Below are 19498 nucleotides of genomic sequence, written 5' to 3'. Positions count from 1 at the left end.
AGCCTCACCCGGCCCCTTGGAGGCTCTGGCCCTCTCGCGGTGCGGGGCGGCGGGGGGGGGGGGGGGGGGGGCGCGGATCTGGGGGCCGCCTGGGGCGACACCCGGGCCGGGTGTCCCAACGAAGGCTCCATTTACATTATGCAAAAGCCCCACCCCGGCTGCCTGGAGAGGGAAAGTCAGATACCCTGAGTCCAAGGCCACCTCTCCGGAAATCCACCTAGGATTTTTTTTTCCTGCAGAGAAAGCTCCAGGATTGACGTTTTAAACAAAACCAGTCTATTTGCATGCATTTGTCTTTGAGCTGAAGGGAGCAACCCTGTTTATAACAAGGCGAAATCGGGATGATTTACTCAGAATTTCAATTTCAGGATACTGAGGACTGGGGTGGGTGTGTGGAGTTGCAAGTTTAACTCAAAGCCTTGTCTCACTGGGTCAACTGAGGCCCAGGTAAAAGGTTTTAAAATCCTCAGCTCCCAGAGAGCAACTTTCCACACCCTGTTCCTCAAGGCCCCCAGAGAAGATGTGTTCCAGCCTTCCTCTGCCCGCCCCCAAATACCAGGGCTCTCTTTCTGAGCCAGGTGAAGCCACAGGCAGCAGTGCAAGGACAGAACCCACAACCGTCCAGAGGAAGGGCCAGTGGGTGCCACCTGGTTTGCACCTGTGCCTTTACCCTGCCCGGTTCCTGAGGAGGACTGCAGCCCCAGACGCTGGAGGCAAACAGCCCGCTTCCTATAACTGGGTTCCAGTCCCACCCCTTTCAAAGGCATGAAACTGGGAAGCATGGGCAGCTGCCGACCATTCTAGTTAAACGGCCCGGCCTGGTCCCAGGGCGCGGCGCGGCCATGCCAGGTGCAGGGAGGTCTGGCCAGCATGTTACTCTGGGGGGCGCGCTTCATCGGCCTGCAGCTTTTCCTCTCCTGCTGCTGGGCTTTCAGCTGCCACGGCACCGCGTCCTCCTCTGACTTCAGCCTCCCTGGGGATTACCTGCTTGCGGGCCAGTTTCCTCTCCACAGTGACCATCTAGGGGTGAGATGCAGACCCACAGTGACCTTCTGTGACAGGTGAGTGAGGGGTCAGCAGAACTGTCACCTAGGGGGGGCCCATGCCTAGGGGCCCTCTGCCAGCCCCCCTCAGCAAGACCCTGCCCGTTCTGCCTCTGGGGTGACCGTCTGAGCTGCCTCCAGTCCCTACCCAACCTGCAGGCGCCACCTTCAAGTGCTAGCTAGCCCCTTCCCTGGCACCTTGTAATACAGTTTCCACTTTGTAATATGTCCTTTTACCCTGGCTGTTAGAGTCCTTTGTCTTTTAATTCCATGCCTGTTGTTTCCTGGCTTTGTGATGTAACTAGATGGCAAGGATTAAGCAAGCATGGCCTTTCCCCTCCTCCGTCTCCTCCCCCACCCCATTCCTCCCCAAGTTCACACTCCTTAGTCTCCCAGATGGCAAGTACAGTCCTCCAGGGGAGGCTTCCCCCCATGTGGGAACACACAGCAGTAGATGCTTCAGGAGCTTAGCAAAGATAAATTAGGTTGGTGTCTTCATGAAGTCAACAGTCTAGGTAGAAAAAACAACGGCTTTTCTTATAAAGAAGATAGTTTCTTGCCATCCATACAAGTGTTAGATTTGGGCAGCTTGAAGGTATCATGGCTCAGCAGTAGGATGCCCGAAACATGAAGCACACCTGACAGCCAGCCCAGGAGGAAGGTTCTGGAAAGCCTGGCGCAGGAGGACTGGCCCAGAGAGCTACAGGTGGGAGCCTGGGAAGAAAAGACTTGAGGAGGAGACATATGAACACCGGCTTCAGGTAACTGAAGGGCTGTCACGGGCAGGAGGTACTGCATTTCCTTCCAGCGACTCAAGGACAGAAGTGATAGGAAGGATGGGAGAGCCTAGCAACAAGCAGAGAGGCTGGGAAAGGGAACAGGCTGGCACACTCTCCAGGGAGGGCTGAGTCATGTCCCCAGGGCGCCCTTGTCGGTGTTTCCCAGAGGCCATGAGGAACACAGGCCCTCATCACAGGCATGAGCGTCCCAGTGAAAAGTACTAGTTAAACAAGGTTAAGCATGGACCGTGGTTAATTCCATGTGTCAACTTGGCTAGGGCCTGGTGCCCAGTTGTTTGGTTAAACACCAGTCTAGATGTGGCTGTGAAGGTATTTTGAGACGTGGTTAATATTTGTCTATTTTTAAGATTTTTTTGATGCGGACCATTTTTAAGGTCTTTACTGAATTTGTTACAATATTGCTTCTGTTTTACGTTTTGGTTTTTTTGGCCGTGAGGCATGTGGCACATTAGCTCCCAGCCAGGGATCGAACCCACACCCACTGCACTGGAAGGTGAAGTCTTAACCACTGGACCACCAGAGAATTCCCATAGATGTGGTTAATGTTTAAATCAATAGACTGAGTAAAGCAGATTGCCCTCCATCATGTAGGTGGGCCTCATCCAAACAGTTGAAGACCTTAAAAGATGGAGGTCCCTGGAAAAAGAAAGAACTCCACCTTCAGCCTCAGCCTCGACTGCAAAATAAAGTCTCGTGGGAATTTCTAGCCTGCCCTGCAAATCCCAGACTAGCCAGCCCCCATAATCCCATGAGCTAACTCCTTAAAACAAACCTCTCTTGTTTGCTCTCTCTCTCACTCTGTCTCCCTCTCCCTCTCTCTCTCTGTGTATGTATGTATGCATCTCATCTTGGTTCTGTTTCTCTGGAGAACCCTGACTCATATAGCAGGTTTCTCTCCTACAGGACTTGGGAGCCTTTCAGTGCTAACATGCTTGTTTGGGGGGAGGTGGGCATGGTATGTGTATTTCTCCAATTTGCCCCCTACCTCTCCGAAGGCCTGTCAACAGAACCATGTGTGCCACAGGGTCCACACTGAGGTCATGGTTGTAGCGGGCTGAACAGATGGCCTCAGAGGTTCTTTTCTACCCCCCAAGCCTGGGGTTCCAGGAGACCAGAGGGTCTCAGCAGGGCCTTTGGCCTTTTCAGCTCTCAGCCTGGCTTTCCCTACAGGCCTAGCACCTTCAATGGCCACGGCTACCACCTCTTCCAGGCCATGCAGTTTGGCATCGAGGAGATAAACAACTCCACCGCCCTGCTGCCCAACGTCACCCTGGGGTACAAGCCGTACGACGGGTGCTCGGAGTCAGCCAACGTGTTTGCCACGCTGAGCCCGCCAGGGACGCGCTACGTGGAGAGCCAAGGAGACCCTGCCCACTACTCCCCTGCGATTGTGGCGGTGATTGGGCCCGACGCCAGCAACTATGTTGCCACCACTGCAGCCCTGCTGAGCCCCTTCCTGATGCCCCTGATAAGCTGGCGCCCTGGCAGTTCGCGCATCTCCCCTCCTGCCAAGTCCAATGTGGGCTGGGGTGGGTGGGCAGGAGCTGCCATGCCTGAGGCCAGCCTGGACTTCCTGGGCGGTCACTGCTCGTTAGTCACCTGCCTGGCATTCCTTCCTGTCCAAGCGCCGCTTCCAGGTCTCCCTGCCTCAGTGCTCACTGGAAAATCCATTCTCCTCGGAAACTTCTGCCCTTCTTTCTCCTCCCGCTGTCCTATCACCTTTGTGCAGAACTGAACACCCTTTGTTTCCCAGCCCCCCAGACTCAGGCTCAGAGGTGTGGCATCTGTCCCTGTGCGGGCCAGCCCCGTCCTTCCCCTACTCTGCTCATCCATCGACCTCTCCCTGGGCCTCCTCCCCCACCCACACGCTTGCCCGTCTGTCTGTCCTCCTCCTCTTCCCTCCAGGCGCTTCTCCTCTCAGACCTGGCTGACCCTGCCCTGCTTCCATGCAGGCTTCTCCGAAGAGTCCTCTGTTCCTCTTTGCTTCTCCCTCTTTGCCTTGACTCCTCCCTCCGCTGCCCTGGACTCTGCCCTTCTAGCCGGTGCTGGAAGGTGCAGCTGGGTAGGGACTGGACGTGGTTCAGGTGGCTAGGACCGTCTTGCTCAGGTGGGCTGGTGCAGGGCCCAGTAGGTGGCCTTTAATCCATTTGATCTTTTTTTTTTTTTTTTTTTTTGGCCCCATGCTGCTCAGCATGCGGGATCTTATCTCCCCGACCAGGGATCGAACCCATGCCCCCTGCATTGAGAGCTTCCAGTCTTAACCACTGGACAGCCAGGGAAGTCCCTCCATTTGGCCATTTTGACACTTTCCCTTAGCATTTATGACCCTTTCACTTGGGGCACTTCTTTCTTGGTCTCCTTTAGAGAATTCTGCCCCCACCACCGGCCCCCATCTCCTCTGAGAAGGCGGTGACTCCCTAGGGCAGACCCCTCCCCTTCCCAGGCAGGCCGAGGACAGGGCTGAACTTCCTGTCTCCACCTTCCTTCTGACCCCTGAGCACCAGCCTGATTTCCAGACGCTCGCCCAGCGCCCAGCGTCTCCACTTCATGGACCCAGCAGGCCCCCAGATGAACTTCCCTCCCCACGTAACGCAAGCCTCTTGTCTTCCTGCATCCCCTGCCTGGCCCGTGTGGCAGAGTGTCTGTCTCTAGGGAAGCCAGAAACCCTGCAGTCCCACCTTCACTCCCTTCCCTGCCCCTACATTTAGCTCATCTCCACGGCCTCTGCCGGGTCGGTGGGGGAGGGGGCCCTCACCGCTGCCAGCTGTCCCTTCTTCTCTATGGCCACTGATGCAGCTTTAACTGACCGCCCTCCCCTCTCATCTAGATGATTCCATCAGGTCCTAGGAGTTCTCTGTGACTCTGGCCTTGAGCCTTTTTGTTGTTGTTGTTAGTTCCCTGACCGGGGATGGAACTTGCACCCTTAGCAGTGAAAGCTTGGAGTTCTAACCACTGGATAGCCAGGGAATTCGCCTGGCCTTGAGCCTTTTTAAACACGTTCCTCACTGATCAGAGATCAGAGATTCCTCACAGATCCTAAAACACAAGTCTGATGTCACTTCCCTGCCTAAACCCTGAGGCCTTGGGATAAAGCCCCAGCCCCCCAGCAGGGGGCTAAGGCTTCCCACCCTGACCAGACACACCTGCTCAGGCTCTCTTTCTTCCTGGATCTGAACTCCAGCCGAGTGGAAGTCCCTGAAGGGACACACACACACACACACACACACACACACACACACACCCCCCATTTCACTCCCTGCATGCGGCTGTGGTCCCTTTGTCCACAGGACAGATTCCCATTCTTCTCCCAGAAGTCTCCCTGGGGACCTACTCCCTACCTGACTTGTAACCTGTTAGCCTCGTGTGTCAAGTGGTGCTCTGCTTGAGACCCTGGGCCAGGACCTTGTCTCCATCCTCCCCGTGTCCCCGCGCCCAGCACAGGGCTGGCACTGGGGGGGGGCCCTCATTCGAGGCTGATGCCACAGAACTTGCTGAACTGAACCCCACAGGTCAGCTCTGATGCCAGCAGCGTGATGCTCAGCGTGAAGCGGCTCTGCCCCTCTTTCCTGCGCACCATCCCAAGTGATAAGCGCCAGGTGGAGATCTTGATGCTGCCGTCTCGGAGGTTCGGGTGGGTCTGGATCTCCATGGTGGGCAGTGAAGGTGACTACGGGCAGCTAGGGGTGCAGGCGCTGGAGGACCAGGCCACCCAGCAGGGCATCTGCGTTGCCTTCAAGGACACTGTGCCTTTCTCTACCCAGCCGGGCGATGAGAGGATGCAGAGCGTGATACACTGCCTGGCCCGAGCGAGGACCGCGGTCGTGGTCGTTTTCTCCGGCAGGCAGCTGGCCAGGGTGTTCTTTGAGTCCGTGGTGCTGGCCAAGCTGACTGCCGAGGTGTGGATCGCCTCAGAAGACTGGGCCATCTCCAGACACATCAGCAACGTGCCTGGGATCTGGGGCAACGGCACAGTGCTGGGTGTGGCCATCCCACAGAGGCGTGTCCCCGGCCTGAAGGAGTTTGAAGAGCCCTATGTCTGGGCAGACAAAGGAGCCCTTGGGCCTTGCCTCAGGGGCTCCTGGTGCAGCAGCAACCAGCTCTGTAGAGAGTGCTGGGCTTTCACGGCACAGAAGATGCCCACACTTGGAGCATTCTCCGTGAGCTCCGCCTACAACACGTACCAGGCTGTCTAGGCCGTGGCTCACAGCCTCCACCAGCTCCTGGGCTGCGCCTCTGGAGTCTGTTCCAGAGGCTGGGTCTACCCCTGGCAGGTAAGGCACTTAACCTGCCACTGGCACCCTGTATCAGGGTGCTTTCCTGAGGCAAGCAGAGCGGTTCCTCTTCGGCTACCCTAAATGCAAGGGGTCGGGGACAAAGGCCCCCGACTGGAGGCCGATTCCTTCTCTGAGGCTTGTGTTAGTCTTCTGTTCTCTGAACTGTGGCCCCTCCCACCCACCATGCCTCAGACCCAGGGCTTGAAACCTCTGCAAAGGGCTCCTTTGTTAGAGACTTCCTCTCACTCAGGAGGCTGGATAGGAGGGTGAAGGGGCCTCCTAGGAGGGGAGAGAGCCTGAGCAAGGGACCAGAACTTCCAGATGGGCTGAAACCACCCAGATGGAAGCTCAGCAAGGCCCCACGCACTTGCTCCCTGGGCCGTCTGGGTCCCAGCGGGTCCTGGAGGAGCAGCCTGTGCCAGCTATGGCAGCGCAGTTATCCCTGTTTGTTTCAGCTTCTGGAGCAGATCCTCAAGGTGAATTTCCTTTTACAAAAGGACATTGTGACATTTAAGGACAATGGCGACCCCCTCAGCAGTTATAATTGCCTGGGGCTGGAGTGGCCCCAACTGGACCTTCAGGGTCGTCGGCTCCTCCTTTTGGTCTCCAGTTTGGCTAGACATAAATACGATCAAAATCCGGTGGCATGGAAAGGACAACTGGGTAATGGGGACATGGTCACTCACCAGGTGATTGCCTGACAGGCAGCCTGGAGCACAGGGACAAGGTTGACACAGAGCAGGAGAGGGGATCCCAGGTATCAGGCCACTATGACTCTCCCCAGCCCTGCCAGGGAAGCTCCACAGGCTCACGGACAGACGCCCGGTCGTCACTGGTTCACACAACCAGGGGCTCTGCCCTGGGAGTAATCCGCGAAGGCGGATGCCCAGAGATCCAGTTTTCCATCCTAAGAACGAGTGTCCCTTGAGCTGGGCCCCTCCGCATGGTTGCAGAGCACCTGTGGCTTCTTTTTTTTTGTGGTACGCGGGCCTCTCACTGTTGTGGCCTCTCCCGTTGCGGAGCACAGGCTCCGGATGCGCAGGCTCAGCGGCCATGGCTCACGGGCCCAGCCGCTCCGCGGCATGCGGGATTCTCCTGGACCGGGGCACGAACCCGCATCCCCTGCATCGGCAGGCGGACTCTCAACAACTGCGCTACCAGGGAAGCCCCTAGCCTGTGGCTTCTTGCAGGTGCCTCAGTCTGTGTGTTCCAGCGACTGTCCTGAAGGGGACCAGAGAGTGATCATGGGCTTCCACCACTGCTGCTTCGAGTGTGTGCTCTGTGAGTCCGGGACCTTCCTCAACAAGAGTGGTGAGTGACCCAGTGATGAGTGGGCGAGCCACCCAGCACTCCTAGGGTCTGTAGAGCAGAAGAAAGGACCTCCCTTGGGCCACACATGTGCAGAACCAGGGCCCTGGTCACTTTGCTGCCAGTTAGGGACAGGTTGGGGGACACCTTCCATCAGACTGAATTCTGATCAAGCAGAAAGAAACAAGCAGTTGAAGGCCTCATATGTAGCTGAGTTTCCTTCTTTTCTTTCTTTCTTTCTTTCTTCCTTCCTTCCTTCTTTCCTTCCTTCCTTCCTGCCTTCCTTCCTTCCTTTCTTTCGTTTTTGGCTGCATTGGGTCTTAGTTGTGGCATGCCGGATCTTTCGTTGTGGCCCATGGGCTTCTCTCTAGTTGTGGCATGTGGGCTCAGTGGTTGCAGCATGTGAGCTTAGTTGCCCCGCAGCATGTGGGATCTTAGTTCCCTGACCAGGGATCAAACCCGTGTTCCCTGCATTGGAAGGCAGATTCTTAACCACTGGACCACCAGGGAAGTCCCCCTAAATTCAACCTCTTTATCCAAACAGATGTGGCTATCATTCCCTTTGTGCCCTCCCATGTTATCTGTATGAAGTCCCTTCTGTTGTCTATGCCAGTGACAGCTGACACCTTGAAGAGCTTGGCCTGAATGCAGATACTAGCATGTCTGCAGCAGGACAAAAAGCATACTCTACCCAGTGATGCAAGGTCAAGACCAGAGAGCAAACAGAGGTAGCTAAGGGCTCAGCCCAGAGATGGACTCCAGGGGCCACGTGCCTTCCTTTTACTGTCTCTGCGGGCGTGGGAATGTATCTCTTCTTTCCTGAGAGAGTCAACTCAGAGAAACCACAGAGCGGCAGCTCAGGCAGGTGGATTTGGCTAGTGGGAGTGCTGGGGAGAGACGAAAAGACCCTTCCTTTGGGGCTGGCTGCTCACATTGGATCATAGCCTCAAGGTTATGTGGGTTAAGGCCCTCTCTACGACCTCTTGGTTTGCAAACCCCTTCTGGGTTTCATGGGACCATGAGCCACACAGAACCGATCCAGGTGTCTCCACAATCTGTAATTAACACAGGCATGTTGAGGAAACACTTGGCCTGGGGGCCCTCACCCAGGGCTACCGCCATCTTGCTGTGCCTGGCAGAGCGCAGCTCCTGTGCTACAGCCCTCCCAGAACCTTGGGGGCTTGCACGGCCTCCCTTCCCCTCCCCATTCCTGCTATGCTCACCCGACTCTCAGGAACCCTCTCTGCCTTCCCTTCCAGACCCCTACAGCTGCCAACCTTGTGGGAAAGAAGAGTGGGCACCCGAGAGAAGCCAGACCTGCTTCCCATGCACCGTGGTGTTTCTGACTTGGCATGAGCCCATCTCTTGGGTGCTCCTGGCAGCTAATACGCAGCTGCTGCTGCTCGTGGCTGGGACTGCTGGCCTGTTTGCCTGGCACCTAGACACGCCTGTGGTGAGGTCGGCTGGAGGCCGGCTGTGCTTCCTCATGCTGGGCTCCCTGGCGGGGGGCAGCTGCGGCCACTATGGCTTCTTTGGGGAGCCCACTCTGCCCACATGCCTGCTGCGCGAAGGCCTCTTTGCCCTTGGTTTTGCCATCTTCCTGTCCTGCCTGACGATCCGCTCCTTCCAACTTGTGTTCATCTTCAAGTTTTCTGCCAAGGTACCCACCTCCTTCCGTGCGTGGGTCCAAAACCACAGTGCTGGCCCGTTGGTGGTGATCAGCTCAACAACCCAGCTGCTTATCTGTCTAACGTGGCTTGCGGTGTGGACCCCACTGCCTCCCAGGGAATACCAGCCCTTCCCTCAGCTGGCGGTGCTTAACTAAACAGAGGCTAACCTACCGGGCTTCATGCTGGCTTTCGCCTACAATGGCCTCCTCTAGGTCAGCGCCTTTGCCTGCAGCTACCTGGGCAAGGACCTGCCAGAGAACTACAGCGAGGTCAAATGTGTCACCTTCAGCCTGCTCCTCAACTTCATGTCCTGGATCGCCTCCTTCACCATGGCCAGTGTCTACCAGGGCAAGCACCTGCCTACGGTCAACATGCTGGCCAAGACGAGCAGCCTGAGTGGCGGCTTCAGCGGTTATTTCCTCCCCAAGTGCTATGCGATCCTGTGCCGCCCAGATCTCAACAGCACCGAGCACTTCCAGGCCTCCACCCAGGACCACACCAGGCGCTGTGGCTCCACCTGACCAGTGGATCCGGCAGGGTCAAGCCGGGGCAGGGTGGACTGGAAGTCTCCACTGCTCTCAGGGTTGAAGGTGGAATGGGGCGCCCAGGACCTGGGGTGTCCGGGAGGCCTCTGGGCTCCTCAGCCTTGGCTTGGGAAGTGTAAGCCCACGGGAGAGCTCAGTCCGGGCTGCGCTGGCTGCCAATAAAGAGGTGAAAGGTGCGTCTTGGCTGTGCTTCCTTTCTAGGGCGAGGGTAGGGCGCTGTCTCTTCAAGCCTGAGGGCGCTGCGCGGCCGGGCTAACCGCAGCCGGAACCTCGGGACTCCGAGCGGGGAGTAGACTCAACGTGCAGCTTGGCGTTGCTAGGCAACCCCAGGAGGCGGGCCCAGCGCCGAGGGAACGGAGCTGGCCCCGCCTTTCCCTGCACCCCATTGGCTGTTATCTACGTGGTACCGCCTCCAGGGGCCGGAGGTAAAGGCTAGCGCCTCCGAGGCATACAGCCCCGACCGGCGCGCTCTGACGTCACGTCCGGCGGCGGTGGCGGCGGCGTCGTCGTCTCTGTACGCTCGGCCCGGCACTTAACGCCGGGGCAGTTGGTCAGTTGGGCTATTAGGGCGACCTGGCTTGGGGCCGGAGGAACGGTTGGCTTAGGGAGGACCGGCCCGGGTGAGGAGGTTGGGAGGAACGGGTCGAGGGAGGGGCGCTGTGGGCCGCGGTGACTGTTGACGGAGTGTGACCGCGGCCGCCTTCCGCCCGGCCGTTCCGGACGTGTGGGCGCGGCGTGGGCCCCGTTCACCTGTCTGCCGCCGCCACCCTCCCCTGCGTCGGGCCCTCTCGCTGTGCCAGGCTGATGAGTTCGCGCTGGTCCCCCGCCTCTTTTCTCAAACTTTTGATTTCCTCCCACCAGCACCCTTCCCGACTCTGTCCCCACCTAGTCCGCCTGCGCCTTCGCCACCACACTCTCTGGCCACCCCCGATATGTGCTGCTTACTTGGCCCCGGCCCCCAGGGAGGCTTTCAGTCCGTTCCTGTGTCAGCTTACACCTTCTAACCTTGATCTAAGCCCTGGTTATAATAAATGTGACTGAATAGAGTGTGCCTTCGCTTACCCTCTTCTCAGATCCAGGGGCTTTCTCTTACTACTGATCGGTTGGACTGGGCAGGGGGTCACTGTTGCCTTTCTCCCTTTCAGACGGACCATGGACGGCTCCTTCGTCCAGCACAGTGTAAGGGTCCTGCAGGAGCTCAACAAGCAGCGGGAGCGGGGCCAGTACTGCGACGCCACCCTGGACGTGGGGGGTCTGGTGTTCAAGGCGCACTGGAGTGTCCTCGCCTGCTGCAGCCGCTTCTTCCAGAGCCTCTACGGGGATGGCTCAGGGGGCAGTGTCGTCCTCCCTGCCGGCTTCGCCGAGATCTTTGGCCTCCTGCTGGACTTTTTCTACACTGGCCACCTCGCCCTCACCTCGGGAAACCGGGATCAGGTGCTCCTGGCAGCCAGGGAGTTGCGGGTGCCAGAGGCTGTAGAGCTGTGCCAGAGCTTCAAGCCCAAAGCCTCAGTGGGACAGGCACCAAGTGGCCAGAGCGGGCTGGGGAAACCCGCCCCTCGGGATGTGAACAGCCACCTCAAGGAGCCAGCAAGCTTGGAGGAAGAGGAAGTTTCGAGGACGCTGGGTCAAACCCCCAGGGATCAGGAGCTCAGCGGTAGTCCCAGCCTCCAGAGGCCCCAGCTTGGTCTCCCTCCTCAGAGTGAGAACCCCTCCTTCCTCCGTGGGAAACTCAAGCAGGCTCTGAAGCTTAGTCCCCCTGAGAACAAGGAGCCTGAGGATGGCAGAGTGCCCCCAAGGCCCTTTGAGGCTGAAGGTGTCCAGCTGCAGGGCGGGAGTAACGAGGTACTGTGCCCAGGATGCTGGAGCAGGGGAGGCAGGAGTGGGGAGGAGAGACTGACGCTTTTCCGGGATAATCTGGACCCTAAGGTAGAATCTGTTTTGTGGGTTTAGAACAGATTTCCTCCAGATGTAGGAAGCCAGCTCCACCCTGCTTCCTCAGGCTGACCTTTCTGCAAGTCGTGTTCGTGGCTGCCAGCTTCTTGGGGTCGAGTGGGCAGCATCAGGTGTCTCCCAGGGTAGTGAAATCCAGGCAGACTTCCAAGTTACCCACAAATAGAGCTCCTGCTCTCCAAACCCGAGATTTGGATGCTGCCTGCCCTGGGACCCTGAAGGGAAGAGTCACTGGTGAAGGGACCTGTCTGGGGATGTGCCTGGGTTGGGACTTGGGATGGAACTGGATGGAGCTGGCTGCCCCGTAGATCCGTCCCCAGCACCCCTGCCGATTAATTTGGTGACCTCGCTCCCTCCTGCTGCCTCTTCTGCTCTAGTGGGAAGTGGTGGTTCAAGTTGAGGATGATGGGGATGGCGATTATGTTTCTGAGACTGAGACTGTGCCGACCAGGAGGAAATCAAACGTAATCAGAAAGCCCTGTGCTGCCGAGCCAGCCCTGAGTGCAGGTTCCCGGGCAGCCGAGCCTGCTGAGAACGGAAAAGGTACAGCGGTGCCGGTTGAATGCCCCACGTGTCGTAAAAAGTTCCTCAGCAAATATTACCTAAAAGTTCACAACAGGTAAACGTTCTGTTTTTCTATTTTCTTTTCCCATCTGCTGTTCCCGTGTTGCGGGAGGGGGCCTGCATCCCCACTTCTGGGCCGCGTAGGGGCCCGGGGCTCCACCTCAGACCCACAGAGCGCCTGGCATTGGCGTCCTCTGGCCTTCGGGGAGTGAGCACCTGACCTTGGTTGGCTTCCTTCTTCCTCGCCCTCCTGCGAGCCCTCTGCTCGGAGTGGGTCTGTGGACACCTTAGTAACAGGTTCCACATGCTGTGAACATGGACCTCCAGCTGGCTTTTCCCAAGGGGGTGAGAGAAGCCTGTGGCCCCGTGCTGTGGCTGTGGCCTGACTGTAGGTGTTTCTAAAGCCTGGCAGTGTGGGCTTTGGGCCAAGATGTCGATCTTTAGGGTTGGTGCCACCCACATTTCTGGGGACAGGTTAGCTCTGAGGTGTCAGCAGAGCATGAGAGACCATTCGTCTAAAACTGCCGTGTCCCATAAGGTAATCAGATGCCACACGAAGGTATTTTAATTTAAAATCAAAGTAATTAAAATTAAGAAAGTTCATTTCCTCAGTCACACTAGCTGCATTTCAAGGGCTCAGCAGCCACATGTGGCCCCAGCTGCCGAATCGACAGGACGGACATGGAACATTTCCATCATCCCAGAGCATCCTCTTGGAAGGCGCTGCTCCAGGGGCCTTGCTCTCTGCGGGGCCTGCAGGGACGGCAACTAGGTGACACGCCTTCTGGTCTTGCCCCTCCTTAGCCCAAGACATCACTTGGCGCGATTTCTTGCCAAGCCAGGCTGGGCCATACATGTTTTCTCAGTATGACACTCTCAGAAGCCACTAGCGACCGAATGGAGTTGGAACTGGGGCTGAAGCCCATTTGCTGTCCCTGCTCTGGGGGCAGCTGCTGCCAGTGGAGCATTAGGGGAAGTCACCCTGGGGTGATCTGTGTCTGCCTGGACGCTCTCCCAGTGTAAGACTTGGGTACAGGCACCGACCCCATCCTTACCTTGGGCTGCAGGCTGCTAGACCGGCCCTGAGAACTGGGAAGGGGTGATGGCCTCCTGAGGTCTTTGGGGCAGGGGACAAGGACAGTATCGCAGCAGAGGATGAGAGGAGTGTATGGCCTCTGGCAGGTTGTCGGAGCTCTCTCCACGCCACTCCCGGCTCTGAAGTCAGGGTTCATTTAGCTCATTCAGTGAGCTGTCTGCCTGGTGGCTGGGCGCACCGGATACCTTAGTGGGCAGAACAAAGAGGCCTTGTGGAGCTTGCCTTCCAGCAGGGCGATGAGACCCTGAACTACCAGATAAGAGACTCTGCAGTGCGATGAAGGCCGTGGGAAAAAAGAAAAGGACAGCAGTGCCAGGGGGCTGGGGAGTTCAGGGTGGGGTCAGGTTGCGATTGTAAAGAAAGGAGATAATCCAGCAGACTCGAAGTGCAGACGTTTGCCTAATGGATGGCTGGGGAGAGCGCTCTGGGCCAGAGAGGGGCCAGAGCAGAGGCTCTGGGGTGGGAGGGGGCCAGCAAGGTAAGGGGCAGGCCAGCAGTGCCCTCACAGGCCCCCAGGCCTTTCTCAGGGTGAGATGCCCAACGTTAGAGGGTTCTGAGCAAAGAGGCGATGCGATCTGGTTGTACTTGAGGGCCCGTCTGGCTCCTGAAGTGGAAACCCCACGGGAGGTAGGCGTGGAGCACGGGATGGGTAGGAGGCCCAGGCAGCGGCCCAGGGATGGCGTGGCCGCACTAGATGGTAGCATGGAGGCCAGGTGAGGTGGTCAGATTCTGGCTGTGGTTTTGAAGGCTGAGCCCATGGAAGCTCCAGGCAGACTGCGTGGTTTCTCCAGGGAGTCAGGGCCCCGGGATCATTTCTGTCTTCGGAGAGATGCTGGCGGCTGGGCCTCCCCATCGGCCTGTGGCTCTGGGGCAGCCCCTCCAGCATGGAGCTGTGCTGTGCCCTCCCTTGCAGAGTCTCCAGGAGGGAGGAGGGTTTCTGGGCTCACCCCTGCAGCTTCACCAGCTGTGTCTGGCCGAGCCTCGTGGAGAGCCTCAGGCGTCGGCCCAAGTCCAGTCTTCCTCTGCCGCGGAGCACAGCACTGTCAGCAGAGGTGCTGGAGGGGGCCTGGGTGAGGGAGGGCGGCAGGTGCGCTCAGCCCCGACACCCCCGTGGCTTCTCCCAGCAGGAAACACACTGGGGAGAAACCCTTCGAGTGTCCCAAATGCGGGAAATGTTACTTTCGGAAGGAGAACCTCCTGGAGCACGAAGCCCGGAACTGCATGAACCGCTCGGAACAGGTACTTGGGGGCCGGCCCGGGTCCTGGCGGGCAGGGCATGCTGGCCTCTGTCTCTCTGCCACCTGGGAGGGGCCCCCAGGGGACTGGCCTAAACGGGACTGTAAACTCAAGTACTGCAGGGTCCTTGGATATCATCGGGTCCACTTCCTGGCACATGTGGCGGGGACACAGGTCCCAAGGGCGGGCGGCACAAGCCCAGGAGGGACTCTGTAGGAGGCATTTTGGGTTTGCCTGCCTGGGCCCCTGGGCTTTGGAGAAGGGGTACTTCGGTGGGGGATGGCTGCTGAGAAAGGCCACCTAGCCACCTCCCCCCATGCCCCTGGCTGGCCCGTGTGACTCGGCGGCTAACCCCCACCTCTTCCTAGAGGCCTGTCACCTGCAGGCTGCGGCCTCGTCCCCGGCCTGGCCCCCAGCCTGGCGTGGTGGGCTTGCAGCGTTCTGCGAGGGTCAGCGTCAGGGCAAGCAGGTTACGTGTTGCCCTCTCCCACCCTAGCGCCCCCCCCCGGCCCCCCCTCACCCCGGGCAGACTCTTCCCAGCAGCGAGTGGAAGCCTCGGCCGAGGCTGTCGTCGAGGCAGAGGCCCCCGCTGACGCCGGTCCCGCTTGCCCCTCACACTGCCAGGTCTTCACGTGTTCCGTGTGCCAGGAGACATTCCGCCGGAGGATGGAGCTGCGGGTGCACATGGTGTCCCACACGGGGGAGATGCCCTACAAGGTCAGGCTCGGCTTGTCCCCATGGCTGGGGGCCGAGGGGCGGCCCCAGGGGCCCTCCCGCCTAGCCCTTTACCTGGGATGGTGTCGGGGGGCCTCCCCCTCACCAGCCGTCAAGGAGCCCTGCCCTCCCTCCCCGTGTCCCCGTGTCCGGTGCTCCCGCATCTTTGGGCAGGGCTGCCGTTTCTCTCCGCGGAGGGCAGCCTCAGCCTCGGCGTGGGCGTAGCACCAGAGGCCCTCCCCAGTGTGGCCTTCACGCCCGGTCGGGAGCATCTCGGGCTGTGCCCTGCCTTTGGGTTCCCGCCCTGGCAGCCTGGGGGCCTCAGGCGACCGCGGCCTGTCTTCCAGTGCGCCTCCTGCTCGCAGCAGTTCATGCAGAAGAAGGACCTGCAGAGCCACATGATCAAGCTGCACGGAGCGCCTAAGCCCCACGCGGTGCGTGCCAGGCCGTCCTGAGGGCCCTGAGGACCGGGGCCGCGCACTCCGATGCCGGGCACTAGCACGGTGAAGGCGGCCGTGGCCGCGTCCAGAGTGGGCGGGCAGTGCGGTTTCCGCCATGAGGGGTCCAGGGGGTTCTGTGGGCGGCCCTCCCTCCTGACCCTCGCCCTGCTCACCCTGTCCCTTAGTGTCCCACCTGTGCCAAGTGCTTCTTGTCCCGGACGGAACTGCAGCTGCACGAGGCTTTCAAGCACCGTGGGGAGAAGCTCTTTGTGTGTGAGGAGTGCGGCCACCGGGCGTCGAGCCGAAACGGCCTGCAGATGCACATCAAGGCCAAGCACAGGTGGCGTGGCCCGTCTTCCCCAGGGCCTGGCCCCGCTGCTGCCTCCAGGCCCGTGGGCCGCCTGGGAAGGCAGAGTCTGCTGCCGCTCCCCCAGAGTGCCCCCCACCCTGAGTCTGGTGCCTGTAGCCTTTCTGGGTGGGGACGCCTGCGGGATGAGCAAGCCTGCTGGGCCATGGAGGCTGCGGGGGAGGGGATTTCAGGCAAGACCAGGCTCCCCTACCCCCGCCCTGGGCAGCTTCTCAGTTTCCTGTGGCTCCTGGGATGGGGCTCGTGCTCCTCTCCCAGCCTTGCCCAAGCCCTTTCTCCACCAGGCAGCTCGCAGCAGCCCGGGCCCATTCCCAAGGCTCAGGCCGGCCTGTGTTCCCAGCTGCAGTGGCGCCAAGGGGGCCGCTTCCCTCGGTGACGCCTCTGCCCGTGTCCCCACCTGGACAGGAACGAGAGGCCGTACGTCTGTGAGTTCTGCAGCCACGCTTTCACCCAGAAGGCCAATCTCAACATGCACCTGCGCACGCACACAGGCGAGAAGCCCTTCCAGTGCCACCTCTGCGGCAAGACCTTCCGCACCCAAGGTGAGGCAGGCCGTCCCCTCCCTGTCCTGGGGCTAAGGCCCGGTGGCTGAGCCCTCACCTTGTCCCGCAGCCAGCCTCGACAAGCACAACCGCACCCACACCGGCGAGAGGCCCTTCAGCTGTGAGTTCTGCGAGCAGCGCTTCACGGAGAAGGGGCCCCTGCTGAGGCACGTGGCCAGCCGCCACCAGGAGGGCCGGCCCCACTTCTGCCAGATCTGCGGCAAGACCTTCAAAGGTGCCTTGGCCCTGCCCCGGGTGAGCCCCGGGTTGGGGAGAGAGGGCCACAGGGGCTGTCACAGGCTCCTCCACTGTGGAAGCTTCTGGCCCGCAGGCAGGGGCGGAGGCTCCCCAGGGCCTTGGGCAGTAGTGACCTCAGGGTGGCGCCGGAGAGCCTGGCAGGGCCCAGAACCACCGCCGCAGGCTGTGTCTCCTCTCCGGGCTGGAGCCCTGCTCCCGCCCCGACACTGGGCCCTTCCCTCCTGCAGCCGTGGAGCAGCTGCGCGTGCACGTGAGGAGGCACAAGGGGGTCAGGAAGTTCGAGTGCACTGAATGCGGCTACAAGTTCACCCGGCAGGTAGGCCTGGGGCCAGCCTCCTCCTGCCCCCGCCCCCCGGCCCCTGAGCCCCTCCCCCAGACGCCTCTGTGCCCAGCCTGAGCGCCCGTCCCCGCTAGGCCCACCTGCGGAGGCACATGGAGATCCACGACCGGGTGGAGAACTACAACCCACGGCAGCGCAAGCTCCGGAACCTGGTCATCGAGGACGAGAAGATGGTGGTGGTGGCGCTCCAGCCGCCCACCGAGCTGGAGGTGGGCTCGGCTGAGGTCATCGTGGAGTCGCTGGCCCAGGGTGGCCTGGCCTCCCAGCTCCCTGGCCAGAGACTGTGTGCGGAGGAGACCTTCTCGGGCCCGGGCGTCATGGAGCCCTCGCTCATCATCACGGCCGCCATCCCCGAGGACTGTGACACGTAATCCTCCCCGCCTCGCCGACACCCCCCGGCCCCCAGCCCACTTGGCCCCATCCCCCAATAAACCACATGGCTTTGGACTCGATTGTTCTGGCCCATCCAGCGGCCTGTTCCCCGGGAACCTGGGCTCCAGGGAGGTGCTGCTTTCCCACCGTGTCGTCTAGAAGAAACGGTGTCCTGCCTGACCCTCCGTGCACCCCAGAGCTCGGCCAGTGTTGGGAGACCCCAGCCAAATGAAACTTGGGCAGGTAGCTTTGGGGGACAAGCCTCTGGCCAAGGGCGCTCTCATCTTTCTCCATGTGGCTTTTAGAACCGGGACCAGTGGCCAGGGCCCTGGCGGTGGTGGCTGGCCCAAGACAGGGGCCCCGTTACTCTGCAGCCAAGTGGATCTGGGGGCCTGAGGACAGGCAGGCTTGTGGCCAAGCGCGCTCTGGACCCTGGCTGGCGGCATGACCACGGACAGGACCTTCCCCTGGGGCAGAAGCTTGGTTTGCTTGTCCAGGAGGCTGGCTTGGCACATAGGCAGGGCCAGGCCTAGAACAGCAAGCGGCCCTGGTGGTACCCAGGTTCTGCAGCCTTGGGAAGAATAGCGTGTGGGCTCGGGAGGCCACTGCCTGCATCCAGATTCCTTCCCAGCTCTTGTTTAGAGCTGTGACCCGGGGCAAGTGACTGACTGCTTCACTTGCTTACTTTTTAATGGAATTAGTAACAGTGCTCGAGAATTAAATGAGAAAGCCTGCTGTTCCAGTCCACTGCCGGGTAACAGACGACCCCAGAGTCGCCCTCGGGGCCAGGGGGCAGATCCGCTCTCAAGATGGCTCACTCGTGTGCCTGGCAAGTTGGCACTGGCCGTGGGCCGGGGTGCCTCCCATGGGCTGCCTGGGCTCCCTCACAGCATGGTGGCTGGGTGCCGGGAGGAACGTCGCAGCAGGCCGAAGCTGCAAGGCCTTTCTGTGACCTGGCCCTGGAGGTCAACAGTGCCACCCCTGCCGCGTTGTATTGGTCCAGGCAGTCACCAAAACGTCATTCCTTAGGTTCAAGGGGAGGAGTGTCAAAGAATCCGCACACGTTTATGGCTGCCCCCCGCCCCAGACAGTAAGTGCTTATGCTTCTGCTCAGCGCTTGGCACGGGGTGAGCACAGAATCAGGGATGGTGACAGTTGTGACCCCAAGAGCTCACGTCAGCCATCACTTAACGCCTCATCACTGGAGGATTCCAGAGGCACCGGCCCCACGCTATGCTAAATACTTCCCAGGGTTTGAGGAGGAAAACTCCACTTTAGACCCAGAAGCCCTCCAACCATCTTTCCTTTTACTCCTTGCCCGCTAGGGAGCTCAGACGTAAAGACAGTTAAGTATCCTAGTGTGGTAACTGCCAGCCAGGTCATGAGCCACCTCAGATCTGGTAAGGCGACCAAGGTAAACCATGGCCTCCCGATGCCCCCTTCCCGGCATTGGCCGCTTCCTCGGGTTCTGTGGGCTCGCAGATGTGAGGAATGTTCTGCACTTCACGACCTCTTCCGGGAGGGACGCTGCTCTATTTTAAGGGTTCAGCCCCTCCTGCCAGGTCCAAGAGACGGGGATCTCATCACCTTTTAGCACCACACCTTCAGGAGGTGGGGGGGGGGAGCAAGGTATTGGGCACAGTGCCCAGGGGTGGAGTCTCAGGAGGTTGAAGCAGCTTTTGGGCAGGTGAGCCATGGCCTCAGCCACCCACGTTTCTCCCACCTCCCACCTCCGGCCTCCTCTTTCCACTACCTCATGCCTTGTAATGACTGAGACAAGAAAGGGCCTCAAAGGGTTTGCCCCCAAAGCCATTTAGCGTGAGCCCTGGACGCTCTGAACCCCGCCCCTTTCCCCATTAGTTAAGCGACATCAAGTACGCTCCTCAATACTACTTTGCCTCCCTTGGCCCACGCGCTTGGCCTCAGCCCAAAGGTTCCAAGACCCGGCAGCAGCAGGACAGAGGCAATGACACCAAATA

General features: G+C 59.8%; 2 protein-coding genes across 4 annotated transcripts; both read left to right on the top strand.

Annotated features, from left to right (window-relative positions):
* Nucleotides 1-106: 106 nt before the first annotated feature.
* On the top strand, nucleotides 107-9801 carry TAS1R1 (taste 1 receptor member 1). Its single transcript, XM_030880001.2, is given in 7 exon segments — nucleotides 107-1061; nucleotides 3014-3319; nucleotides 5358-6114; nucleotides 6573-6661; nucleotides 6663-6780; nucleotides 7308-7428; nucleotides 8685-9801. Coding segments are annotated over 7 exon segments (2514 nt in total). The 5' UTR covers nucleotides 107-870; the 3' UTR covers nucleotides 9617-9801.
* A 317-nt stretch (nucleotides 9802-10118) lies between these two features.
* On the top strand, nucleotides 10119-17724 carry ZBTB48 (zinc finger and BTB domain containing 48). 3 transcript variants are annotated; one of them, XM_030879930.3, is made up of 11 exons: nucleotides 10119-10190; nucleotides 10786-11482; nucleotides 11968-12209; nucleotides 14375-14489; nucleotides 15111-15203; nucleotides 15548-15634; nucleotides 15826-15980; nucleotides 16413-16549; nucleotides 16620-16784; nucleotides 17035-17123; nucleotides 17222-17724. In XM_030879930.3, the coding sequence occupies exons 2-11, from the start codon at nucleotides 10793-10795 to the stop codon at nucleotides 17516-17518; spliced, it is 2070 nt and encodes a 689-aa protein (XP_030735790.1). In that variant the 5' UTR covers nucleotides 10119-10190; nucleotides 10786-10792; the 3' UTR covers nucleotides 17519-17724. The 3 variants fall into 3 exon arrangements, with proteins under 3 accessions (XP_030735790.1, XP_060139695.1, XP_060139699.1); XM_060283712.2 differs by having other exon boundaries at nucleotides 10136-10260; nucleotides 17222-17723; XM_060283716.2 differs by having other exon boundaries at nucleotides 10136-10260; nucleotides 14378-14489; nucleotides 17222-17722.
* Nucleotides 17725-19498: the final 1774 nt, after the last annotated feature.

This window comes from Globicephala melas, chromosome 1 (assembly GCF_963455315.2).
Source record: "Globicephala melas chromosome 1, mGloMel1.2, whole genome shotgun sequence".
Classification (NCBI taxonomy): Eukaryota; Metazoa; Chordata; class Mammalia; order Artiodactyla; family Delphinidae; genus Globicephala; species Globicephala melas.
This window is presented reverse-complemented; position numbering and strand designations above follow the sequence as displayed.